At 41.1% G+C, this 24,451-nt stretch overlaps 1 protein-coding gene across 7 annotated transcripts in view; it reads left to right on the top strand.

Annotated features, from left to right (window-relative positions):
• LOC138750168 (suppressor of cytokine signaling 7-like) overlaps positions 1–24,451 on the top strand; it is a 64,060-nt gene that overhangs the window by 33,036 nt on the left and 6,573 nt on the right. For 6 of the 7 annotated variants that reach the window (XM_069912324.1, XM_069912321.1, XM_069912320.1 and 3 more), the window contains exons 4-6: positions 12,577–12,692; positions 13,185–13,353; positions 20,924–21,052. In XM_069912324.1, the coding sequence (XP_069768425.1) occupies positions 12,577–12,692; positions 13,185–13,353; positions 20,924–21,052 (414 nt within the window). The remainder of the gene's footprint in view (positions 1–12,576; positions 12,693–13,184; positions 13,354–20,923; positions 21,053–24,451) is intronic. The other variant, XM_069912322.1, reaches the window with a different exon arrangement.

Here is a 24,451-nt window from a genome sequence, read left to right as displayed (position 1 = left end):
TGATTTTATTGAATTTTTTTCTTTAGACCCTATAAGTTGATCTTGCTTATACCAAATATCCATTGAATGTTGTAATACAGGTAATTTATATTTTTGTAACAATAAAGGATTCCATTTATAGATAAAATGACTTGTTTCATTTTCAAAAATTTGATCCAGTTCAACTTTTGTCCACATAGTTGTTGAGTGTCAAATAACCTATTAATAAATTTCAATTGTGCCACTTCATAATAATTTTGGAAATGTGGTAATTGAAGTCCACCCCATTCATATCGACATATTAATTTTTGTATAGAAACCCTTGACAGTTTATCTTTCTACAAAAGTAATCAAATTACTTGACAATTCTCACTTTGACTGCAGCAAAAAGAATAATTGGAGGTCATGGTTCCAAAAGTCCTAGATAAAGAAATGAGCTTGAATTTGTAAAGCACCTACCCAAACTTGGGATATCTCAGAGAAATGACAGCCAATCAAATACTTCTAGTATAGTCATTGATTGGAGAACGTGTCTGCAGTTTTGCAATGATGAAATCTGTTTCAGTATGATGATCGAAGAACGACCTTCGACCCAGTCACCAAAGAGAACTTCTCTGCTGTTCAGAATCGTCCCATGGGATCCATTACACCCTGCTTAGTTGGGTTGCAGTTTTATTCAGAAGACAATAACTCTGACAGAGTAGCACTACTCAAGTTCTGCATTGAAGAGGCAGCATTGCTTTGGGGCTCTAACTTGGGTCAGTGACTAGAGTGCTGCAACAGTGGCACACATGTGAAGCAGCTTTTCCCCTGCTCCACACACATGGATCTCTCCAGATACCAGCTGAGTTGATAAAGTTTGGTCCACTTGCAGTGAAGCAGTTTCTGTTCTGGTGACAAAGAAAGCCCAGTGTCAGTCATGTGGAGTGTACTTCTGCTCTGTAACCACAGTTTCCAGAGAGTCCAATCTCAGCTCTTGACAGGTATATTTCAGGAAGTTACACAGGTCCAGAGGTCTTTTCTATGCTTAGTCATGGTTCTGAAAACTGGCCCATCAGCCCAATGTTTATGATGACCAAACTAGTCCCATTTTCTTCCCATGTTGCACCAACTAATCTTTTTACAAAAATACTTTATTCATATTAAATAATTAACAAAAAAAATCATTCTAAGCCTCTTTTCACCTTTTTGATGTCATCTCCATACATTCCCATCAATGTACATTGTTACCTACTCTCTATTGCCATAGCCACCACTGTGGCACCTTGTTACTTCCCTTCAGGGTCTTTCTCTTAGTCTCAGCTCCTTAGTGATGGAAGGCTATAGAGTGCACTGTGATCCTTCCCTATGGAGTCCTTGCATTGGCTGTGACGAGTCTCAGTGCATCCCTCAGCATGAACTCCTGCAGCCTGGAATGTGCCGTCAGCAGCATTCCCGTACAGTCAACTGTGTGCAGAAAGACCAACAAATTTTGGACAGACCAAAGTTGATGGTCTTCCAGAAGTTCTGGATGTCTGACTCTGTAGGCAGCCTTCTGTTGTGCCACCAAGAATGCCACAGAACCCAGTTGCTGTTTGGGTGGGTGTTTTGGAGACCAACCCCTTTCAGGATGTAAGAGGTCCCCACTTCAGCAGTACTTTGCTCAGCAACACCTGGTTTAGTCATGATCTAACTGATGTACACCTGTGTCCAGTACAGAGATTCCACATGGGCAAAGAAGATACTTCATTGATGCCAGCAGACTCTGGATTTGTTCAAACATATTCTAGTTAAACTCTTAATCCAGCTCTTTTGGAATTCTGGTGGTGCCAGACCAGCAATTTTTTTTTTTGGATTATCAGATTTTATTTTATTAAAACTCCAATTTATTTTTTGATGTCGTTCAGTAACTACTGTTAATCTGTATGTTTTGAGGGAGCAAAGCCCAAACTGCTGGAGGGACTCAGAGGTGAGGCAACATCTGCATTAGAGGAATGGGCAGTTCACCTTTCCAGTCCTCAAACAGGATTTCAGCTTGAAATGTTGACTGTCCATCTCCTATCATGGATGGAGCAGTAATTTCAAAGGAGCACGGGAGCTGTGGCTCTAGGAGGCATCAAGCTGATGAGTTGGATGCTGAGGCAGAGGGATTTACAAATAATTGGAAAATTATCTGTTAAAGATTTGCTGTATCTGGTGACTGCCTTCCACAGCAGTTCTCTACATTCACATCCTTTGACTCTGAACCCAGTGTCCTGTAAACATTTCCCCTTTCCCCTATTAAATTTATTGCTAGTAACACTGACCAAGATTTCAGTTACCAGTTCAGGGGCCAGTGGATCTGCTTCAGGATATTCCTGGCTTGGGGAAATTGTATGAATGTGGATTAAAGCAGGACTGAACATTGAAGGATCAATGGAGGTGCTCAATAAAAAGCCTAATGGTTATGGAAATGAGCTTGGTAGAATTGAGACTGAATTGCCAGTGTAGTTGGTTCTCACTTCAAGCTGCTAATACAGAAGCTAAAAGAATCTGGCTGTCCTTGTGATAAAGCAGAAAGTGCAAAAAACCTGGTGTCAGGTTTTGATTCCTCCACAGCACGAAGAAGACTGGTAAGTCACTGACAAGTATATGACCCTGACTTCCCTTGACTCTCGTGCTGTTAGCCCAGTTAAATCTGCCACTAATTGCAATGATGGGGGTGTCATTGATTAGAAACTTGAGTGTGCCAGCCACATAAATGCTCTGGTTGCAAGAACACATTGAGACCTGTATCTTGTGGTGAGTGACTCATCTCCTGATATTTTTCCCCAAAGCCTTTTCAACATTGATATATCATGAGCGTGACACAATACCTTCCACTTGGCCCCCTGGTTGCAGCTCCTATGATCCTTGATGCCTTCCTGGATGTGACAGCAGCACCAAGAAACCTGGACCTTTGGTAAAAGGTCAAAAACAGCAGATGTTGTACATAGGGACAGTGCCAGTTGTTTCTTCTTCCATGGGACAGAAACCTAGAATGGGGAAGGAGTGGGATGAATTTCTTCACCAGAGGGATTGCAACAGTTTGAGGCCACAGCTCCCCATTGCAAACCCCTGGTGAAATTACAGGAAGGCAGAAAGGGCAGTGTCTATGAAGGTCATAGCATTCCTCCACCTCCAGATGCTTCAATCAAGCTTGGTCTTGTCTCTCTGGGGAAGCCTGGAGCAAGGAATGATTTATACAGCCTCCTTTTGAATAGTGGATGGCTGGATGATTGCAGGGATGGGAATTGTATGGAGAAGTGGAGGAAAGTCCCCTTCTCCTCCTTTACAATTGTTGTTCGGGCATCTAGTATACCTATGAATGGTGGTCTGTCTGCACTTTTTTAGTATATATTTGGATTTCTGTGTTGTATATTGGCCTGTGTTATGTAGTTTTATGTTAAAAAATGACAGTTTGCCTTAGAGTGCCAAAGTGAAGGTGGACTGCTGAGAGAGTGGGAGACGGACTGAGCATGTGCAGAAAATGATCTAAAAATTTCTGGACTTGGAAATAAATTTTCTGGACTTGGGTGCTGTGGAGTGGAAGAAGACCCAGAGCATAGTCATGGTCTGGAGGACAGTTTAGCATGTTGGGATTTCAAAAAAGATGAACATACTGAAGGCAGCCAGAAGGATCCGGACCAAGTGTGGTTTCTCTCTGCAAGCAACACAAGAAGACAACTTTGAATTTTGTGCGCTCTCTCTCTCAAAGATCTTTTGGCTTTAGTTTACCAAACAAACTGAATTTTGTTTATGATCTTTGCTTTGGATGAGATCGGTTTTGTGAGTCTTGTGTGTTTTGTGTTTGTTTTTTTTGTCTACATTTTTCTTTGGGCTGGTTGGAAATATAACAGACTTTAATTACATATGTTATATTTAGGCTGCTGAACTTATTAGTTTGACACTGTTATAGAAATTTGCATAGTAACCAGTGGGTATTGATATAAAAGGGAGGATTTTGAATTAAATTTGCAAGTTAATAAAGTAATTGTTGATCTTTACCCCTGTGTGAAATGCCTTCTTTGTGGTTGCTGGTTTGATCTTGTAACATAATTTGGGGCCATTGTCCAGGATCAAACCAATTTGGAAGGGGTGATTGACTTGTGCTTAGTTATCAGTCTTCTCAGTATGACTCTACCTCCAGCTTGAAATTAAAAATAAACGGTAAGTGTATATATCACAAGTAGGAAAACCAGCAACTATGGATATTGACCAGTTCATAGGTAACCCTTCAGTGGTTAATCTAAAAATGGGTAAAAAGTCAGAACTGATGGTTATACTTGGCAAGTTAAAACTTCTTACGGTAAGAACTGGAATGAAAAAAAAAGGAAATTCCCCGAAAGAATGTTAAAACACTATGTAGGAAAGGGGATATATGAAGAAGCTGCATTAGAACAGTTTCCAAAGGAGAAAACTTAAGAGGAAGTAAAGTTGGCTTTGAGAAAACTAGAATTTGAGGAAAAAAGAGAGGAAAAAAGGAAAGCTGAACGGGGAGCAGTAAGGCAGGCAGAAATGAAGGAAAGGGCAGCCGCAAGGGAGGAGAGAGAGAAAGAACAGAAACATGAGCCAGAACTAGCTAAATTGAGGCAGATCCTAGCCCAAGGAGAGGGAGAAGACCAAAACCCATGTGCTGCTCAGGAGAAGAGATTTATGGTCAGTAGAGAAGTGAGGCTAGTTCCTCTATTTGAGGAAGCATTTTGAGAAAGTAGCTGTAAATTTAAAATGGCCACCAGACCAGTGGTCACTCCTGCTACAAAGTATTCTTAAAGGGAAAGCCCAAGAGGTGTACTCGTGTCTCACTGTACAACAAGCAGCTGATAATAAATTTGTAAAGCAGGCTATACTCCGATCTTATGAACTAGTTCCAAATGCTTATAGAAAAAAGTTCAGGAGTTTATAAAAAGCAGCAACCCAATCTTACCTGAATTTTGCTTATAGGAAGTTTCTATGTTTTGATTGATGGTGTGCCACAATGAAAGTAGAAAATAACTTTGATTTATTGAGGGAAATCATTCTGATTGAGGAGATTAAAATTTGTGTTCCTGACGATATTTGAGTGTACTTGGCAGAGAAAAATATAAAAACTTAGCAAGAATTGGGTAAATTTGCATTGGAATATGCTTTAACCCACAAGCCTAAGTGGACACCAGGGAAAACCTTTCAAAGAAATACTGCTGATAAACCAAGTAGAGTAGAAAGAAAATCTAGAAGTGAGGTTAAAGGAAGAAAGGAAGAGAAGTGGGTGAACATAAAAAAAATTGAGGGTTATTTGTCACTATTGTAAGAAGGCAGGGCACATAATAGTAAATTGTCCTGTAGTGAAAAGGAAGAAAGAGAAAGGGGTGGTACCAACTGCTTTTGTTCAGAATGAGAAAGTTAGGGATATTTTTAAGCCATTCATGACTGAAGGTTTCATTTTGGTTAAAGAAGGATCCAATCAAGTGCCAGTTAAAATCCTGCGGGATACTGGAGCAGCCAATCACTTGTATTAACCCACGTTTTGTATTTTGGTGAGGAGACCGATATGGGAGATGTGAATTTAATAAAAGGCATTGGTGATGAAGCAGAGCCTATACCTTTGTATAGAATATTGATGAAATCAAACTTAGTTAATGGCCCGGTTACAATAGGGATAAGATCAAGTCTGCTGGTGGATGGAGTTTCTCTTTTGTTTGGGAATGATTTAGCAGAGGGTAAAGTTATACCAGCTGTGAAACTCACAAAAGCCATTGGTTTATGAGTCCGAAAAGGATTTGGAAATCTACCCTGTGTGTGACATTACTAGAGCCATGTCTAGAAAAAAGGTAGAGATAGAGAAACTCTGTGATGATCCTGTAGTGGAGGCAAGCATTGAGGACAAACCTAAGAGTCCTGCTTTGCTATTGACAGGAGAAGAATTAATAGCCAATCAAAAGCATGATCCTGATCTTGCTGGATAAGAGATAAGATTCTGTCTACCCAGGAAATTGAAACTGTGCCAGTAGGTTACTTTGTTCAAGATGGAATATTGATGAGAAAGTGAAGACCACAAGTAATATCTGCCAGTGAAAACTGGGTGGTAGTAAGGCAAGTTGTAATTCCTAAAACTTACAGGAATGAAATATTAAGGTTGGCTGATAGTACACCTTTAGGAGTTCATCTTGGAGTGAAGAAGACTGTAGAAAAGATAAGGAAACAGTTTTATTGGTTGAAATTAAGAAAGGATGTTGTGAACTTTTGTTGACAGTCACAACTGTCAACTGGTTGTCAAGCCAAATCAAGCACCACCAGTGGCACCTTTACAACCCAACTCTGCTTTCGTGGAGCCCTTCTCAAAAGTGATAGTGGACTGTGTTGGACCATTGCCAAAAACCAAAGCGGGAAATTAATATTTGTTAACACTCATATGCACATCTTCCAAGTTTTCCAGAGGCTATTCCCCTGAGAAACATTAAAACGAAAATTATTGTGAAGGCTATGCTAAAATTTTTCACACTGTTTGGCCTACCAAGGGAAATTGAACCAGACCATGGAAGTAATTTCATGTCTGGAATATTTCAACAGGTGGTGTATGAATTGGGATCCCATCAAATGGAGTTGTCTGCCCTACATCCTGAAAGTCAAGGGGCCTTGGAAATGTTCCATTTAATTGTGAAAAATATGATGAGGCTTAATGCGTGTAAAATAATAAGGATTGGGATGAAGAATCCTTTTGTTATTGTTTGCTGTTAGTGGGCAACTCAGGAATGTCTTGGCTTTAAGTCCATTTGAGTTGGTGTTTGGTCATGAAGTCAGGGGTCCATTACTATTGTTGAAGGAACAGTGGATACATAATGATATACAATCAAATTTGTTGGATTATATTTTCATATTTAAAAACAGATTATATCAGGCTTTCGAATTGGCAAAGAAAAATTTAAAAACTGCTCAGGGAAAAATGAAAATTTGGTTTGATCAAAACGCAAAAATTAGAGTCATTAAACCTGGCGACAGGTATTGGTTTTGTTTCCAATGCAGTCAAACCCTTTGAGAGCTCAGTTTTCAGGAACATTTAAGGTAAAATAAAAAAATTAACGATGTCACCTGTGTCATTGAGACACCTGATTGTTGAAGAGAGAGACATAGGTCTGTCACATGAACATGCTTAAACCTTACTTTGTGAAAATGACTGAGGAGGAGACTAGGATTCCAATCAATGAGCTAGTTATAGAGGAGAGTAATGAGGAGATAAGTTTTGTAGAAGGTCACAGAAAGTGATAAGCCTCAGTTTGGAAAATTCCATAGTTTTGCAAAACTTAGAAACCAAGTTAATTCATTTGACTGTCAGAAAGGGAAGAAATGTAGACATTACATAAAATTAAAGGATATATTCCTAGATGTTCCAAGAAGAACAACTGTGGCTTGTCATGAAGTGGGGGTCGGTGATGCTAAGTCTATTAAGCAGCATCATTACCAAGTTAATCAGGAAAAGATTGTTGGATCAAGAGGTGGATTATATGCTCAAAAATGACATCATCCAAAAATCAAGTTCACCCTGTGTCCTGGTGCCTAAGACAGATGGCTCAATTAGGTTTTGTACAGATTATTGAAAGGTAAACAAGGTGACAAAGACTGAAGCATTCCCTATCCCCAGAATAGATGATTGTATAGATAAGGTGGGAAATTCTAATTCTCTTACAAAGATTGATCTCTTAAAAGGATACTGGTGTGTTCCTTTGACAGAGAAAGGCAGGGAAATTTCTGCATTTGTTACACCTTTGGGATTGTATAAGTATAATGTTATGCCTTTCGTGATGAAAAAAGCATGTGGCACATTTCAGAGAATGATTAATGCAGTAATTCAGGGTTTAGAGCAGACAGGAGCCTATATCGATGATTTAGTAATTAGTATGGATATATGGGAAGAACACATGCTTGAATTAGAGCAGTTATTTCAGAAACTGGTAAAAGCACACATAATGAATTTGCACAAGAGTGAATTTGACATACCACTGTAAATTATTTGGGTTATGTGATAGGTCAGGGACAGGTGGCATAATGGGGCAGATGGAGCAAAAGTATTGGCTATCGCTGCGTTCCCTATCCCCGATAATAAGAAAGCTCTTCAGAGATTTCTAGGTATGATCGGCTACTATCGTAGATTTTGTAAAAACTTGCAGAAATTACACTCCCATTAACAAAACTACTTGGAAAGAAAGAAAAATTGATCTGGTCAGATGCATGCCAGGAAACATTTCTTCACTTGTGTCCCCTAACTTTGAAAAGCCATTCTTTTTAGCCGTGGACGCCAGTGACAAAGCGATTGGTGTTGTACTGTTACAGAAGAAGGATGGTGATGGGGTAGAAAATCCTATTTTGTACTTCTCAAAAAAGTTGAATGAGCATCAATGAAATTATTCAACCAATGATTTGGAGATATTAGCGCTTGTTTTAGCGTTGCTGCATTGTGTATATTTGCACTGCTCAAAAATCATTAATATATACTGATTATAATCCATTAGTTTTTTTTGTCTAAAATGAAAAATAAGAACAGATGGTTATTGAATTGAAGCTTACTATTACAAGAGTGATTTGATTATTACACACATAAAGGGGACATATAATGTAATAGCAGATTGTTTGTCAAGATGTTAATTTGGGTAGATATGAATCTAATCACATACTTATTGTAAAAAACATGGAATGTTTATTTTATTTTATATATGTAATACTTCCATTAATTGTTAAAAATTTGTTCTTGTTGACCAATTTTTTTTTATAGCGGGCAGGTGTATTGACCTATGTGTTGTGTGATTTTATGTTAAAAAGTGACTGTTTGCCTTAGAGAACCAAGGTGAAAGTGGACTGCTGAGAGAGTGGGAGATGGACTGAGCATGTGCAGAAAATGAAAAAAATTCAGTAATTGGACGATAAACCACCACTAGGGGTGTTTTGGGTGCTGTGGGTGGAAGAAGGCCCTAAGCATGATTCATTGTCTGGTGGACAGTTTAGAATGTTGTAATCTCAAAAAGGTATGAACGTTCCGAAAGCAGCCAGAAGGATCTAGACCATGCCATTGTTCCTTTCTCTGCAAGCAACACAGGAAGACAACTTCAAGTTTTGTGTTTTCTCTCAAAGATCTTTTGGCTTCAGTTACCAAACAATCTGAATTTTGTTTATGATCTTTGCTTTAGTTGAAATCAAAGTTTTGTGAGTCTTGTGTATTTTATGTTTGTTTTGTGTTTATGTTTTTCTGTGGGCCGTTTGGAAATATAACTTAGACTTTAATTACCTATGTTATATTTAGGCTGGAGAATTTATTATTTTTACACTGTTATGGATATTTGCATAGTAACCAGTGGGCATGGTCATAAAAAGGGGGATTTTGATTTAAAGTTTTAAAGGTGAATTTTTTGTTAATAAAGTAATTGTTGATCTTTACCCTGTGTGATATGACTTCTTTGTGGTCGCTGATTTGATCTTGTAACAATGGTCAGCGTGGCAATTATTGCATTGCTTTTATAGCACCAGTGATTATGGGTTCAAATTGGATGCTGTCAGTAGGAGTTCATTCAGTCTCCCCATACCTGCATTGATTTTCCTGGGTGCTCTGGTTTGTATGAGTTTAATTTGCAAGAAATTGGCAGAATCTTCTTCTACCATGCTAAAAATAATTTTAAAAAAGTTAAAACACCAATTTCAAATTTTCAGCATCAACTTTTTGATGAAATAGAAATGAATTTTTGTCAGTTACATTCACTCTGAGATGAAAGGATCAGAAAGAGAGATATGAAAAAGAATCCTAATCTCACAGTGGGAACTGCTGAGAGAATGGGTTCGATGGCACAAACCCATAACACTGTCCTTTCCTCAATGAAGACAGGTGTGTAGCCCCTCTCCCTCATCGTTCTGAAGTTTTACTGGAACAGAGAGCAAGTTTATTCTGGCACTAATCAACCAATTCTCAATCTCCATCTTGTATTCTCACTCATCATTTCTCGTTTATTCACCCAACCACTGTTGATTCATCATCAAATTTTGGGGTCCTATCCAATCCATTCCCTGACTGACCAAAACTCTGCAGATGCTGGAAATCTGAAGTAAAAGATATTGCTGAAAACACTCTTACATCGGACACTGATGAAGGATCTTTTTTATCTGAAATGATAACTGTTTCTCTTTCCACTGAGATGTTCCAGCATTTGTATTTTATTTCAGCCTGGCGATCTCTCTAGTTTTCTCTTGATCTCTGCCTGCATGTTATGGTCTGACCCAAATGATTTCTGGAAATGCACATCCTTCTCTGGGGAAGGATGAGTGGGGAGCCTTGGACTTTTCTGAGGATTGGTGCTGGTTGTGAGAGCTGGGCCTTCTGTGTTAGACCAGTGACTGCCCTCCAAAAGCTATTTTATTGTTGCAAATGCTATGAGAAATCCTGGCATAATTGAAAAGTGTAAACCTCTCTTTTACCAAGAGTTCAGTTCAAATGATGGACACTTGTATGAAAAAGAATATTCTGATGGTGGATCGGACTTATGTGGGGGTAACTTTGAATTTTTCCCTTGCCTTCCCTGTCCATTCTCATCCCAATCCCATGAAACTCCCCTCCCATTTTATTGTCCTAAATCTGTCCAGGCTGAGTTTGAAGTTGTGACCCAGATTTATTGGTGCAGTAGCATTCTACTCTGAACAATTTACCACACAGCAGGAGCAAAGGGGAAATGCTGCTCATTTAGAAATGATTCCTCTCATCTATGAATGGTTGCAGTAGTTTGCCGTGCTGATCTTGCTAAAACATCATGCATTCAAGCCCCTTCATTTATGTCCATCCAGAATCCGCTCTCCAAATAAGAGTTTGATCTGTTCTCCTCTCTAATGTGGAAGAGTTTGTATTCCTTGCTTAGCAAAGGGAAGGGAGTTATGGGTGGACTTGGCCACAGTGTTTAATTTCTTGGAACTCATCAGAAACATTGGTTTAACCTAGGCACGTGTTAGGTTATTTGACACCAGCTGGGCTTGTCTGAAGTTGATCCATTCTCTGAGGAACTGATGGAATGAAGATTTCCTATGACGTGCAAGTTTAGGAAATGCCTGATAGCTTAGTATTGCCTGCTGCTGGTGGTTGGTTTGAGTCCCGTCTCCACCCAAGCATGTCAGTTCTGATCCTACACCTCCTTTGTTGTTTTTCAAATTACATTGGCCCTCAACCTCCACCTTACTCTGTCAGCCCAGCTGCAGCCAGCTTGCAATCCTTGCCTTTGCCATCTCCACCTCCACCTCACATCTCCATCCAGCTCAGTCTCAATTTGAGTGGTAAGAGTGGGCAAATGTTAAATAAAGGGGTACACATAGCATTATTTCAGACTTTGACTCTTCAGGCAGATAACTTGCGCTGCTGAGTTTTTTTTTGTGCTGATTCTCATTTTCTTTCACTCCAGCTACTAATCAGTGCAATTATGCCACAGATTTAAACAGATAAATCAGCCAAACAAGGCCAAAATCATCTTTCCCATTGTAGGAGATTTGACGCATTTCCTGGGAACCAGGAGAGCTGTATAGGGGAAAGGGGGAAAACTCTGTTCTGAGTGAGAGCAGGGCTGTTATCTAAAGGACTTAGAATGTGCTGTCTGGAAGCAACTTCAGCAGTAATTTTTGAAAATGAATTGGATTAAAACTTGAATAAGAAGTGTTTTCTGGAGTCTGCAGCCAACAGGCTCACTTTTAAAAAGCCAGCACAGATGCATTGTCCTGAACGTTCTCAATTCACAACAATGTGAAAGAATTTTCATTAAAGTTGGGTATTGGAGTTGGTCTGATATAATTTAATTGAATTGTCAAAAGCCAACTAAGTCTGATACTTATTGCTTTTGTGAAAGGAAATAATGTAATTCCATGTCAAACCAGCTACATATTTGATTTGATATACAAAATAATTTGTATTTGCAAAGCATTAACTGAGTAAATTTTTTTACACGTGTCCACCAGGAGAATTCCATTGAGACTTGCTTATATTAAGATAGGCAGACAAAAGTGTGGTGAAAGGGAGATTTTAAGTGGCACCTTGAAGGATGAGAATGAAAAGAATTGGAGGCCATTGCAATGGTTGGTTTTAAACATGGCTCCTGTAATTGATCAAAACATAGAAGTCTGCAGACACTGAAGTAAAACATCCATGCTGGAGAAACTCAGCAGATCAAACAGTGTACTTTATGTAGCCACAGTAAAGATACTTAACATTTTGGCCTTGAGCCCTTTTTTTGTGCTTTACTCTTTATCTTTGCCTCATAAAATACACAGTTTGACATGTTGAGTTTCTCCAACATTGTGTTTTTACTCCAGTAATGGAGCCATGGGCATTGGTGTTAAAAGGACGCACGTTGGTAGGGTGGAGCTTAGAAAGCCCAGAAAGAGAGGAAAAATATAGAATGAACATTGAAAAGAAGGGGTATTATTGAAAATGGGAGTCACTGCATTTAGTAACTTGGCATAGGTTGGGACTTGAACAGCAGTGATTCCACATTGTAGAGTTGCTGCCTGCCTTGAAGCTGCTCTGAAAGAATGGAATGATGAGATGAGTACCTTGCTCTTGCTGTGTTCTCTGATGTGGCTAATTAAGATTTTATTTCTCTCACCCAGTCACTTTGCAGAGGAACTCTCCCCAAATCCGACCAATGACTCTGCAGCCTCAGCACTGCCCATTGACCATGAGAGATTCCAACAGCTTTGCTGCCAGCTTACGGGAGCTTGAAAAGGTACGAGTCTTCACTGGCATTACTCTGACCATTGCAGAAAACAGTTATATGAAAAAAAGTAAAGAAACAAACCCTTTTTTTGGTTTATCAGAGACGTGAGGGTCCTGGAGATCTGGCAGGAAGGTGGTGCATTGAGATCGACCATGATTGAATAGCAGATCAAGCTCCTATTCCCTGACTCTCTAATTCAAGCCACCATTGCTGGGGTGGTACTGAAGGAATGTTGATCTGGTAAAGGGGCCAGTCTTCTGGATGCAGTGTCTGTCCTCTCCAATGCAAATAATTTTGGGTCAGTATTCACAAATGTTCTCCCAGGTCTCCTGGCCAGTCCTTGTCCTCAAGCAAGATGATCTGGTTATTACAGTTTTTAGGAGCTGCAAAATTCCCAGCATCATCATGCGTCAAAATAACTGCCAGATTGAAGGTTCTTGGGGCAATCTGAGGAAATGATAGACTGAGCAGAGGCCAATTATGGTTCTATGTCCCCTGCAGTGTGGCTGGTACTGGGGTCCGATGAATTGGGATGACGCAGAAATAAAATTGAAAGGGAAGCCGGATGGTTCGTTCCTGGTGAGGGACAGCTCAGACCCACGATACATCCTCAGCCTCAGTTTCCGTTCTCAGGGGATCACCCACCACACCAGGATGGAGCATTATCGAGGTAAGGGCCTCAGTTTATGTTGTGCAAGCCCAAAAGGCTGGGGGAAAGTAAGAGAGTCTCAAATCGAGGGCTGTAAGGGACCGTAAGGAAACACCAGAGGATTGTGATCAGTGAATATCACAATTGGTTCATGAGAGGTATAAAGATACATGTCAAAATTCTGCACAGCAAATATGATGGCTAACAGTTCTTTTTCAATAGTGGAATAGTTCCTTTGAGGAACATTGAATTTTTTTGAAAAGTAGGCAACTGTATGGTCAATTTCATTATGTTTTTGCAATTAAAAATGCACCTGCTGCTCCCTCACTGGTGTCCATTGCTATAGAAAATGGTCTGTCAAAATCAGGAGATTCTAACAAAGGAAATGGCATAGCATCTTCTTTAAATTTTCTAACGCTGCCTGACAATCTTTAGTCCACACAAATTTCTCCCCTCTCGTCAAAGGATTTGTTAAAGGAAGAGTAACCTCTGCAAAATTTCCTATAAAAATATTCCTGCCATTCTTAAAAACCTTCTCACTGCTTTCTTACTTTTGGGAATAGGAAACTCAGAAATTGGATTTACCTTAGCTTGAATAGGTGGAACTTTGCCATGACCAGCTACATGACCCAAGTATGTTACCATGGCATTACAAATTGACTCTTAAATCAACAGTTAAGTTTGATTTAGATAATCTTGCAAACAATTTGTCCAATTGCCTTAAATGTTCTTTTCATGTCTCACTTTTTGTGACCAAGTCATCAATATAAACATCTGTATGTGCTAACTCTTGGAAAACCGAATTAATCAACCTTTGGAATGTTGCAGGGGTAATTTTCATGCCAAAAGATAACACATTATGCTTGTCTATACCGGATGGAGTTACAAAAGCTGAATTATTCTTTCCTCACACAGTTAGAGGCACACACCAATAACCCTTCAACAAATCCAATTTAATAAGAAATTTAGCTTTGCCAATTTTATCAATACAGTCATCTATTCTTGGAATAGGATATGTTTTAGTTACTGAATTAATCTTCCTGTAATCTGTACAAAACCTAACTGTTCCATCTGGTTTTGGTGCCAGAATACAAGGAGAACTCCAATCTAAATTCAAATGTCTACTAATGTCATTCCTTAACATATATTCCACCTCCTGATCCATGATTTTACTCTTCTAAATGTTTATTCTATCTGGGGGCTGTTTAATGGGACTTGCTTCTCCTACATCTACATCATGATAAATCACTGATGTCCTTTTTGGAACATCAGGGAACAAATTTGTATATTTCAAAAGTAATTTTTTCAACTGCATCTGCTCTTGTAACTTAAGATGGCCTAACTTTTGTTTCAGATTTCTCCAAATTGTTAAATTAGACAGGTTATACTCACAAGATTCTATTTCCATAATCTTATGATCCGCATCTTCCTCAACCCTGTAAACATCTGTTACAGAGTATTTAGAGGTGGTTTGGGAGGACTTGTTAGAGTAGCTTGCACACATACATTTTAAAACAGAATATTTGCAGAGTGCTTTTTACAGGAGGCAACAAAGTATTGACAGCAGCTTGCCTGGGAGAGCATGTGATCTTTGTAGGCAGAGGAGAAGAGTTTTGCACTAAGAGAGGGAGGGTGTGAAACAGAGAGGAGAGAGACAAAAAACCATTCCAGAGGGACAAGCTGACAAACTTTGGAAGGCTGCCTGGTCAAAGGAGAAGACTAGCTGTCTGAAAGGAGACCTGAAAGAAAGAGGATCATCTGGAGAACCCTGTAGGGGACATGTTTCATCAGCAAGACTGATTGAGAAGGAATCGGTTGCGGATGTCGTAGAAAATGAATCTCTCTCTGAAAACCAGCAAGAACCCTCCTGAGTAGTAACCATTTCCCTGTTAAGCACCAAAGACTGGTGAACTTTGTTAATGGTAACTTCTGTGCACAGTCCAAAAATTGCTTGCAACCAATGAGTTTGGATTGTGATCCAAAGATTTTTTCAAACATCTGCACTTCGTATTAAAGGGGGGATTAAGTAGTTAGGTAGGTTAAGTAATAAGTTAAATTTCAGTTCTGTTTTCTTGTTCAATTATAATTAAAAACTACTTTTGTTTAAGTAACCTTGTGTTGTAGTGCATATCTATTACTGCTGGTTTTTGGGGATTTGCTCTCCGTAACATAACTATCATCTCAGATACAGATTGTTCTCCACTACCTCTATTCTCATAATAAGGTTTTATTAACAATTCACCCTTCAAGATATCTCCACCAGCCATTTCTTTCTGTTCAGTTACTGCTTTTTCTCTTAAGACAACAAGATCTGTATCTATTTACTGATGCTGAATTAACCCTTTCCTTGACAAAGAGAAATCTTTACACTCACAATGACCCTGCTCCTTGAAAGGTACTTCTGAAGTATCAGGAAAATCTTTAACAACTTTAACTCTCATCATTTACTTAGTCACAGTCACAGCTTATGCAGGATATATCTCACCATCGTCTCTGCCTCATCCTTACTAGGCCGATTTGTTAATCTCCAAAATGAACCAACTTTATCCTCTGCCAAATCATTCCCTAATAAAAATGAGACACTCTGCATGGGTAACTTTGAAATTACTCCTACTACAACAGGTCCTTTAACTAACTCTGAATTTAGCACAATATTGTGAAGCAATATTTACGCTAACTCACCTCTAACACCTTTAATCTAAGTGTCTCCCCAGTGTCAGTTCTTTGATCCAGAGTTAAAATGCCTTCCAACAATAGCCCCAGTATCTCTAAGAATTTTAACTGGAACCCGTTGTTCTACCAACATTACTGAAACAAAACACTCTTACATAAAAGGTTTGAAACCATCCATGACCTCTTTACCAGGTTTGGAACATATGCTCTCCTTAAATTTCATGCTTCTGGTAAAACCTCCTTTTCTCCTTTCTTTTTCAACACTAGAAAATTTGCAATCATTTGACCAGGTTTATTACAAAAATGATATGCAAATGCAGAAGTTCTGTCCTTTCCCACCTCATCTTTTCTCTTAACATTTTCTCCAGATTTAATTTAATGCTTACTATCCTGCTCCTCATTAACCTTATGAACAGGTTTATTAATCTGTTCTACATTAACTCTATGAAAATGCCTACTATTCTGGAATGTATTTTAGTAAACTAAAACAAATTCATCTACTAATCTAACTGTTTGTTGCCACGTCTCTCTCCCAGGTATAATTTAATCTCCTTTTGGTCACACCTTCTAATTTCCTCAGTTAATATCAAATCTCTCAATCTGTCAAAATCATTTTTTATTCCTTTTGAGTGTACCCATGGTCAAAACATACAGATTTCTTCAGAGCAAAATCCATATAAGATTTTAATACTGCTTATTTAACAGAATCATAATTTGTCACTTGCTGTGGAGTCAAGCTAGAGTATGTAATTTGTACTTTTTCCTTTCAATATACTTTGGACATTAGAAGCCACTTTTGGCCATCTTGAGCTCTCAGCAACCTTTTCAACTCCTTTTGTAGGACCTGCTCTAACAAACCTTTTAACTCCCAAACACTGGAAAGGTCTTCATTCAGTGCCTGTTACTAGTTGCCATGGAAATGGGATGATTACTATTGTCTCAGAGATGTTACAGCACTTTAATGTAATTTGGTGGTTAGAATAAGCCATCGTGTTGATGTTGGGACTTGAATCATATAGGACTCAGACCAGGTATGGGCAGCAGGTTCCCTACATTGAAGGATGTTGATGATTTCTGGGTTATCTTTCCAGGCCTTTGTCACCTCTGCAACCTTTTGAAAAATATTCATTCTCAGGGTAAAAAGATACAAAGCAGCATCTGTGGAGGCAAAGGGACTGCTGAGGTTTCTTGTGAACTTCCATGGTCTCTTGTGTTGTCAGGTATTGTCCAACTGTCAAGATGTGATGTGGAGTGAAACCTAAAAGTCTGCAGATGCTGTGATTCTACCAAAAACAAACAATGCTAGAGGATATCAGCAGGTCTTGCATAGTCCACTCCACCCTGTACATCATTTTCAACAAGAAAAATGGAGCATTTGATCTTTTTGACATTTGTCCCAGTCCCTGTAGAAGAACCCATCTTTCTGTAGACCTGAGACACTCACTCCCTCCACCACTAGTGTAGTATATTTGTGACAAATGTAAATAACCCTAGAGCACTGTAGTATAGTACAAACACTTCAGCCCATCTTGTTGTGCCAACCTACTCCACAACAATCTAATTTTTCCTTGCATCACATTCATTACCCTCTATTTTTCCTCACATCCACATGCCTATCCAAGTCTTTGAATGCCCCTATTGTACCATCCTCCACCACCACCTGTGGCAATGCATTCTGGGTGTGGATGCTGGGAGAGATGCCACTGTGGACCAGCTGGAAAGATGGGTTCTGTAACTCTGGTTTGATGGTGTTTGTTTTGCCTCTCTGCTCACCTGTGTAGGTCCATTTGACTTGCTGCCGCTCAAACAAATGCCGTTGCCTATTGCCCATTTGGCTTATTTTTCCTACTGTACATCACATTCGGAGCAAGCCTATGGTTTATGGCTGTGTGGCTGGGTAGGTGGGAGGTCAGCCTATGCCTCATGGGAAAGTACGGTGAGCATTTTGGATGGATAGACTTCGCTCATGTACTCGGTATTGATTACAGAAATAGCACCAGCTTCAAGCTACAAATGAAAATTCTCGCTTGAGATGTAGCCTGTGGGTTAAAGCCTCACTCTAATGTCTCACTACAGTGCTGACAGGCATTGGTCAACAGCATGGCTTTTGTAGTGTTCCTGAATCATGATTGGGTGATTTCCTCATTCTCCAGACCCCAAACAAGGAGCTAGCTGTACACAGGGTCTGGCACCCAGTGAATGCCAGGACGCTCAAAGCCTTAGCCACCTCTTAGCAAATTTCTTCTAAATTTGGGATGTCCTAAATGTTTCACAGCAGGGGAAGGACTTTAAGGTGTGGTTTGACTTACAGAACTTCCAAAGTAGGGTCTCATGGAGCTGAAAACCATGCAAAGTCCCAGCAGTGTTGATGGAATGTGAACTGTTATAGTTTCTGGTCTTGGCCCTTCACCAAGCTGTGGTGTGGCTCCAGAGCACATCCCATTGGGTAAAGTTGTACAATGCTAGCAGCTGAACTATCGCAAATACCCTTATTATTTCACCCCACCAAAGAAGTGGCCTTTATTCCAGTCATTGATCTCTTTCACCTGCTCTGCTGCCTAGACCAGTTATTCTCAACTCTTTGGCCATGGCCTCTTAGGACTTTGCTCAAAGATTATGGGGCCCTCCCTTGCTTGGAAGTAGGCAAGTTTAGTTGGTTTTGTTCAGTACTTCTCTCATAATGACAATTTTAAAAAAAAAGTTTTGATTTTAGTTCATTCCCCTCCACCCACCCCCCTCCACGATCCATTGTTTTAAATGTACTGAGGCCCTCAGGGGGTATACAGCCCCTGATGAGAATTGCTGGTCTGGACTATCTTTTCTGGTGAAGGGTCCCAGAAATGTTAACTCTTTTTCTCTCTCCACAGATGCTGCCTTAACTTTTCCACCATCTGCCTTTTTTAAAAAAAAGGTCAGCTTTTCAGCATCTGCAGTGTTTTTGGTTGTAAAGTAGTGTGGCATTGACCTGATAAACAGGGTTGTGAAGAATGCTTCAAAATCAGGCCATGTTATTTTTTTTTATTGATGCCATTAGTTTAACATCAATACTGAAAGGCAATTTCAGAACTCTGTACTGCATTGTGGTCTTTGCCTGAGTTGGAACATTTTACAGTTCCCCAAAATTGGTCAGTGCCTGCTTATTGAAAACCTCCAGTAAAATTTTAATACTTCAGGCTGACTGACAGTAAAAGGTTGTTTGCCCGTGGCTGTTGTAACTTCTGACTTTGTCAAAGTTGAGGTTTTACTCATTTAGAATAATATGGCATGTAATAAAGGCTGACGTTCATTTAAAGAGGAATTGAATATGAAAGCAAGGATGTGATGATGAGGCTTTACAAGACACTGGGAGACCTCAGAGTATAGTGAGCAGTTTTGGGTTCCTCATTTAAGAAATAATACATTAATGTTGGAGAGGTTCAGACCAGGTTTACCAGCAAAATTTAGCAAATTATCATTTGAGGAATATTTGGTTATTGGCATTTGGGAGAATGGGGGAGATCTCTTTTCAAATGTTCAAAGGTGTTATCAAGGATGTAGAAAGGATGTCTCCCCTGGTGGGAGAGTCCAGGACAAGAGGGCACAAATTCAGGATTTAAGGGCATCCACATAAAACAAAGATACGAAGGAATTTCTATAGTCAGAGGGTTGTGGAGGCCAAGTTGCTGGTTGTATTCAAGGTAAAGATTAATCGGTTCTTGATTAGCAAATGCATCAAAAGTTACAGTTAGAAAGCTAGGTAGTGGAGTTGAGTGGGAAAATGGTTCAGCTCATGATTGAATACTGGGGCAGACTCAATGGGCTGAATAGCCTATTTCTGCTCCTTTGTCTGTGGCACTGGAGAAGACCATTTGGCTCTTTGCCTGTGGTGCATCTTTGAGACAGCTCTACAATTAATCCCAGTCCCTTATACAGGATTTTCCAAACATTAATTTGGTTGTCTTTTGAAAATTCCTTCTGCTGTCATGAAAGCAGTGTTCTCCACACCACCTTTCTTCACACCACCTCTTACTCTATACTCAGAATACTTGGCCTGTAGTTACGAACCCATCGTTAGTGCAAATGAGTTCTCCTGAATTACAATCAAATCTTTGTAAAGAGGTGTTCAAAATACTTGATCTCTAACCTGTACAAAAACTGTTGTAAAAAGATTAATTCCTTTCCAACTAAATGGAAGCTTCATCTGACAATATTTAAGTAAATCTACACATTCCTGCTCCAAGATCTCTGCTGTTAAAGGTTGCAAGAGCTGAGGGAGGTTGTTCAATAAATAGGCATTATACGTTCACACAGCTTACTGACCTAATATAGTTGGGAATAGTTTTGTTCAGATTATCAACAAGGTCTGCTGAGTGGTTAAGTTGTGTGATAGGGATGGGTATAAAAAAGCTTGATGATCCCATGTGCCTGCTGCTGGTGACGCAGGTTTAGTGACATAGTAGCCCTGGTAAATGTTTCTTGGATGGTGTGGAGAGCGTAGGTGTTCAAGGTAATGGGAAGGGTGTTCATTAATGTGTCTGCTTGGAGGGAATTGAGCTATATGAGCAATACTGAGCTGCAATCTTCCTGGATCATGGAGAGCATTCCATCAGAGGTGCTGATTTATATTAAAAAAATAGTTGAAATAATTTGGGAAATTAAGAGGCAAGATCCCTGGTGGTGTACACCTAGCCTCACAATCTTTCTCTGGTTTAGTCCAGAGTCTTCATACTTTTGGCAAGTTTGGAAGGATAGAACAGGACAGTGGACTACAAAGGATGTGAATGAGATGAGAACAGCAGGAGGATATTTGCCTTGTTACTGTTTACAGCAAGTTGCATTGGTCTGTTAGACTGGCCGACTGAACTGTTTAGACAGGACTGATCCAGTCCACTGGGTTGTGTTCATTCACACATCACTGTGCCTGTTCTCTCACCCACAGGTACCTTCAGTTTGTGGTGCCACCCAAAATTTGAAGACCATTGCCAATCCGTGGTTGAGTTCATTGAGAGGGCCATCATGCATTCCAAAAATGGGAAATTCCTCTATTTTCTGCGCTCCCGGGTTCCAGGTATGTTTCCTGGCTTGGATTTTTATATATAATGCGCATCCTTTGTGTGACTTCTGATCTCCAGGTGTGACCTGGGCTGGATTCTTCCGAGTGGCACATGTGAGGCGGCCCATGCCTGGGATCCATTCTGTTCTGCACTTTGCATTCCCCTCCGCTTTGCACTCATGAGCTCAGACGTGAAAGCCCTCTCTGCAGCCTTCTGCTAGTGCAGCTCTACGGCCTGTCCACATTGTAGACCCACATTATAGACCCATGTTGAGTCAGGGTCTGAACTGGTGGCACTTCCTTCCTCTTCCGAGCCAAACACCTGGGTTCAATCCTGACCTTGGTTGCTTGTAGTTTGACTATGTATGCGTGGATTTCCCTGGGTGCTCCCGTTTCCTCCCGCATTCCAAAGGCATGTGTGTCGGTGGGTTATTTGCCCACTGTAAATTGTCCCTGGTGTAGATGAGTGGTAGAATCTGGGGAGAGTTGTTGGGGAATATAGGGACAATAATTCCAGGGGATTGATGTTGGATCCACATGACTGGGTGCTTGATGGTCAATATGGACAGATGGGAGCAGCAGGCCTTTGCTGGGCTGGATCTCTCAATGACTGACTTAATTTGCTGCAGCCCCTTTCAAGACTGATATGGAACAATTCTTTCCCCTCTCCAGTGGTGGCAGCAGGTTTAGTGAGCTGAATGCTATCCCCTCACTGAGCTCCCGATAGTGTAGGCAACTGATCGTAGATATTTTGTGTAGCTGGGGACTTTTTTTTTTTTTCTTTGGGTTGGCTTCGCGGACGAAGATTTATGGAGGGGGTAAAAAGTCCACGTCAGCTGCAGGCTCGTTTGTGGCTGACCAGTCCGATGCGGGACAGGCAGACACGATTGCAGCGGTTGCAAGGGAAAATTGGTTGGTTGGGGTTGGGTGTTGGGTTTTTCCTCCTTTGCCTTTTGTCAGTGAGGTAGGCTCTGCGGTCTTCTTCAAAGGAGGCTGCTGCCCGCCAAACTGTGAGGCGCCAAGATGCACGGTTTGAGGCGTTATCAGCCCACTGGCGGTGGTCAATGTGGCAGGCACCAAGAGATTTCTTTAGGCAGTCCTTGTACCTTTTCTTTGGTGCACCTCTGTCACGGTGGCCAGTGGAGAGCTCGCCATATAATACGATCTTGGGAAGGCGATGGTCCTCCATTCTGGAGACGTGACCCATCCAGCGCAGCTGGATCTTCAGCAGCGTGGACTCGATGCTGTCGACCTCTGCCCTCTCGAGTACCTCGACGTTAGGGGTGTGAGCGCTCCAATGGATGTTGAGGATGGAGCGGAGACAACGCTGGTGGAAGCGTTCTAGGAGCCGTAGGTGGTGCCGGTAGAGGACCCATGATTCGGAGCCGAACAGGAGTGTGGGTATGACAACGGCTCTGTATACGCTTATCTTTGTGAGGTTTTTCAGTTGGTTGTTTTTCCAGACTCTTTTGTGTAGTCTTCCAAAGGCGCTATTTGCCTTGGCGAGTCTGTTGTCTATCTCATTGTCGATCCTTGCATCTGATGAAATGGTGCAGCCGAGATAGGTAAACTGGTTGACCGTTTTGAGTTTTGTGTGCCCGATGGAGATGTGGGGGGGCTGGTAGTCATGGTGGGGAGCTGGCTGATGGAGGACCTCAGTTTTCTTCAGGCTGACTTCCAGGCCAAACATTTTGGCAGTTTCCGCAAAGCAGGACGTCAAGCGCTGAAGAGCTGGCTCTGAATGGGCAACTAAAGCGGCATCATCTGCAAAGAGTAGTTCACGGACAAGTTTCTCTTGTGTCTTGGTGTGAGCTTGCAGGAGCCTCAGATTGAAGAGACTGCCATCCGTGCGGTACCGGATGTAAACAGCGTCTTCATTGTTGAGGTCTTTCATGGCCTGGTTCAGCATCATGCTGAAGAAGATTGAAAAGAGGGTTGGTGCGAGAACACAGCCTTTCTTCACGCCATTGTTAATGGAGAAGGGTTCAGAGAGCTCATTGCTGTATCTGACCCGACCTTGTTGGTTTTCGTGCAGTTGGATAATCTGGTTTGACGAAAACAGCCAGGAAATCCAGGAGCTGCTGGCAAAGAAGCGAGCTGCCCACCAGGCTCACCTTACAAAGCCGTCCTGTCCAGAGAAGAAACAAGCCTTCCGTCGCGCATGCAGCCATCTTCAGCGCAAACTCCGGGAGATCCAAAATGAGTGGTGGACTAGCCTCGCCAAATGAACCCAGCTCAGCGCGGACATTGGCGACTTCAGGGGTTTCTACGAGGCTCTAAAGGCTGTGTACAGCCCCTCACCCCGTCCAAAGCCCGCTGCGCAGCTCAGACGGCATAGTCCTCCTCAGCGACAAGATCTCCATCCTCAACCGATGGTCAGAACACTTCCAATCTCTTTTCAGTACCAACCGCTCAGTCCAAGATTCCGCCCTGCTCCAGCTCCCTCAACAGCCCCTAAGGCTAGAGCTGGATGAGGTTCCCACCCTGGATGAGACATATAAGGCAATCGAACAACTGAAAAGTGGCAAAGCAGCAGGTATGGATGGAATCCCCCCAGAAGTCTGGAAGGCTGGCGGCAAAACTCTGCATGCCAAACTGCATGAGTTTTTCAAGCTTTGTTGGGACCAAGGTAAACTGCCTCAGGATCTTCGTGATGCCACCATCATCACCCTGTACAAAAACAAAGGCGAGAAATCAGACTGCTCAAACTACAGGGGAATCACGTTGCTCTCCATTGCAGGCAAAATCTTCGCTAGGATTCTACTAAATAGAATAATACCTAGTGTCGCTGAGAATATTCTCCCAGAATCACAGTGCGGCTTTCGCGCAAACAGAGGAACCACTGACATGGTCTTTGCCCTCAGACAGCTCCAAGAAAAGTGCAGAGAACAAAACAAAGGACTCTACATCACCTTTGTTGACCTCACCAAAGCCTTCGACACCGTGAGCAGGAAAGGGCTTTGGCAAATACTAGAGCTGGGGACTAAAGGAAAGTGAAAAGCCTTCACTGCTTCGATGCTCAACTATGTCATTCCTCAACCTGCCCTAGCCGATTCTCTGCACTGAGCTGGTCCAAGACTTTGAGCTTAATGAAAACTGAAGATATTGGAACCTGTGTACACATGCACTCAAAGCTGCTAAGCAGGTTGATAGTGTTGTTTAAAAAGTATGGGATAGAGTGCAAGAAGTGTGAGGTAATATTACAGCTATACAAGACATTAGTTAGATTCAACTTGGAATATTGCGTTCAGTTCTGGTCACCTCATTACTGAAAGGATGTGGATGCTGTAGTGAAGGTGCAGAGGAGATGTACAAGGATGTTGCATGTGAGGATAGGTTCAGTCTATTCTTTTTGGAGCAACAGAGAATGGGAGGGGTGACCTGATAGAAGTATACAAGATGAAGAAAGGGATT

The sequence above is a fragment of the Narcine bancroftii genome, assembly GCF_036971445.1.
Source record: "Narcine bancroftii isolate sNarBan1 chromosome 12 unlocalized genomic scaffold, sNarBan1.hap1 SUPER_12_unloc_2, whole genome shotgun sequence".
NCBI lineage: Eukaryota > Metazoa > Chordata > Chondrichthyes > Torpediniformes > Narcinidae > Narcine > Narcine bancroftii.
The sequence above is the reverse complement of the archived record's forward strand: the minus strand, read 5'-3'. Positions and strand labels throughout refer to the sequence as shown.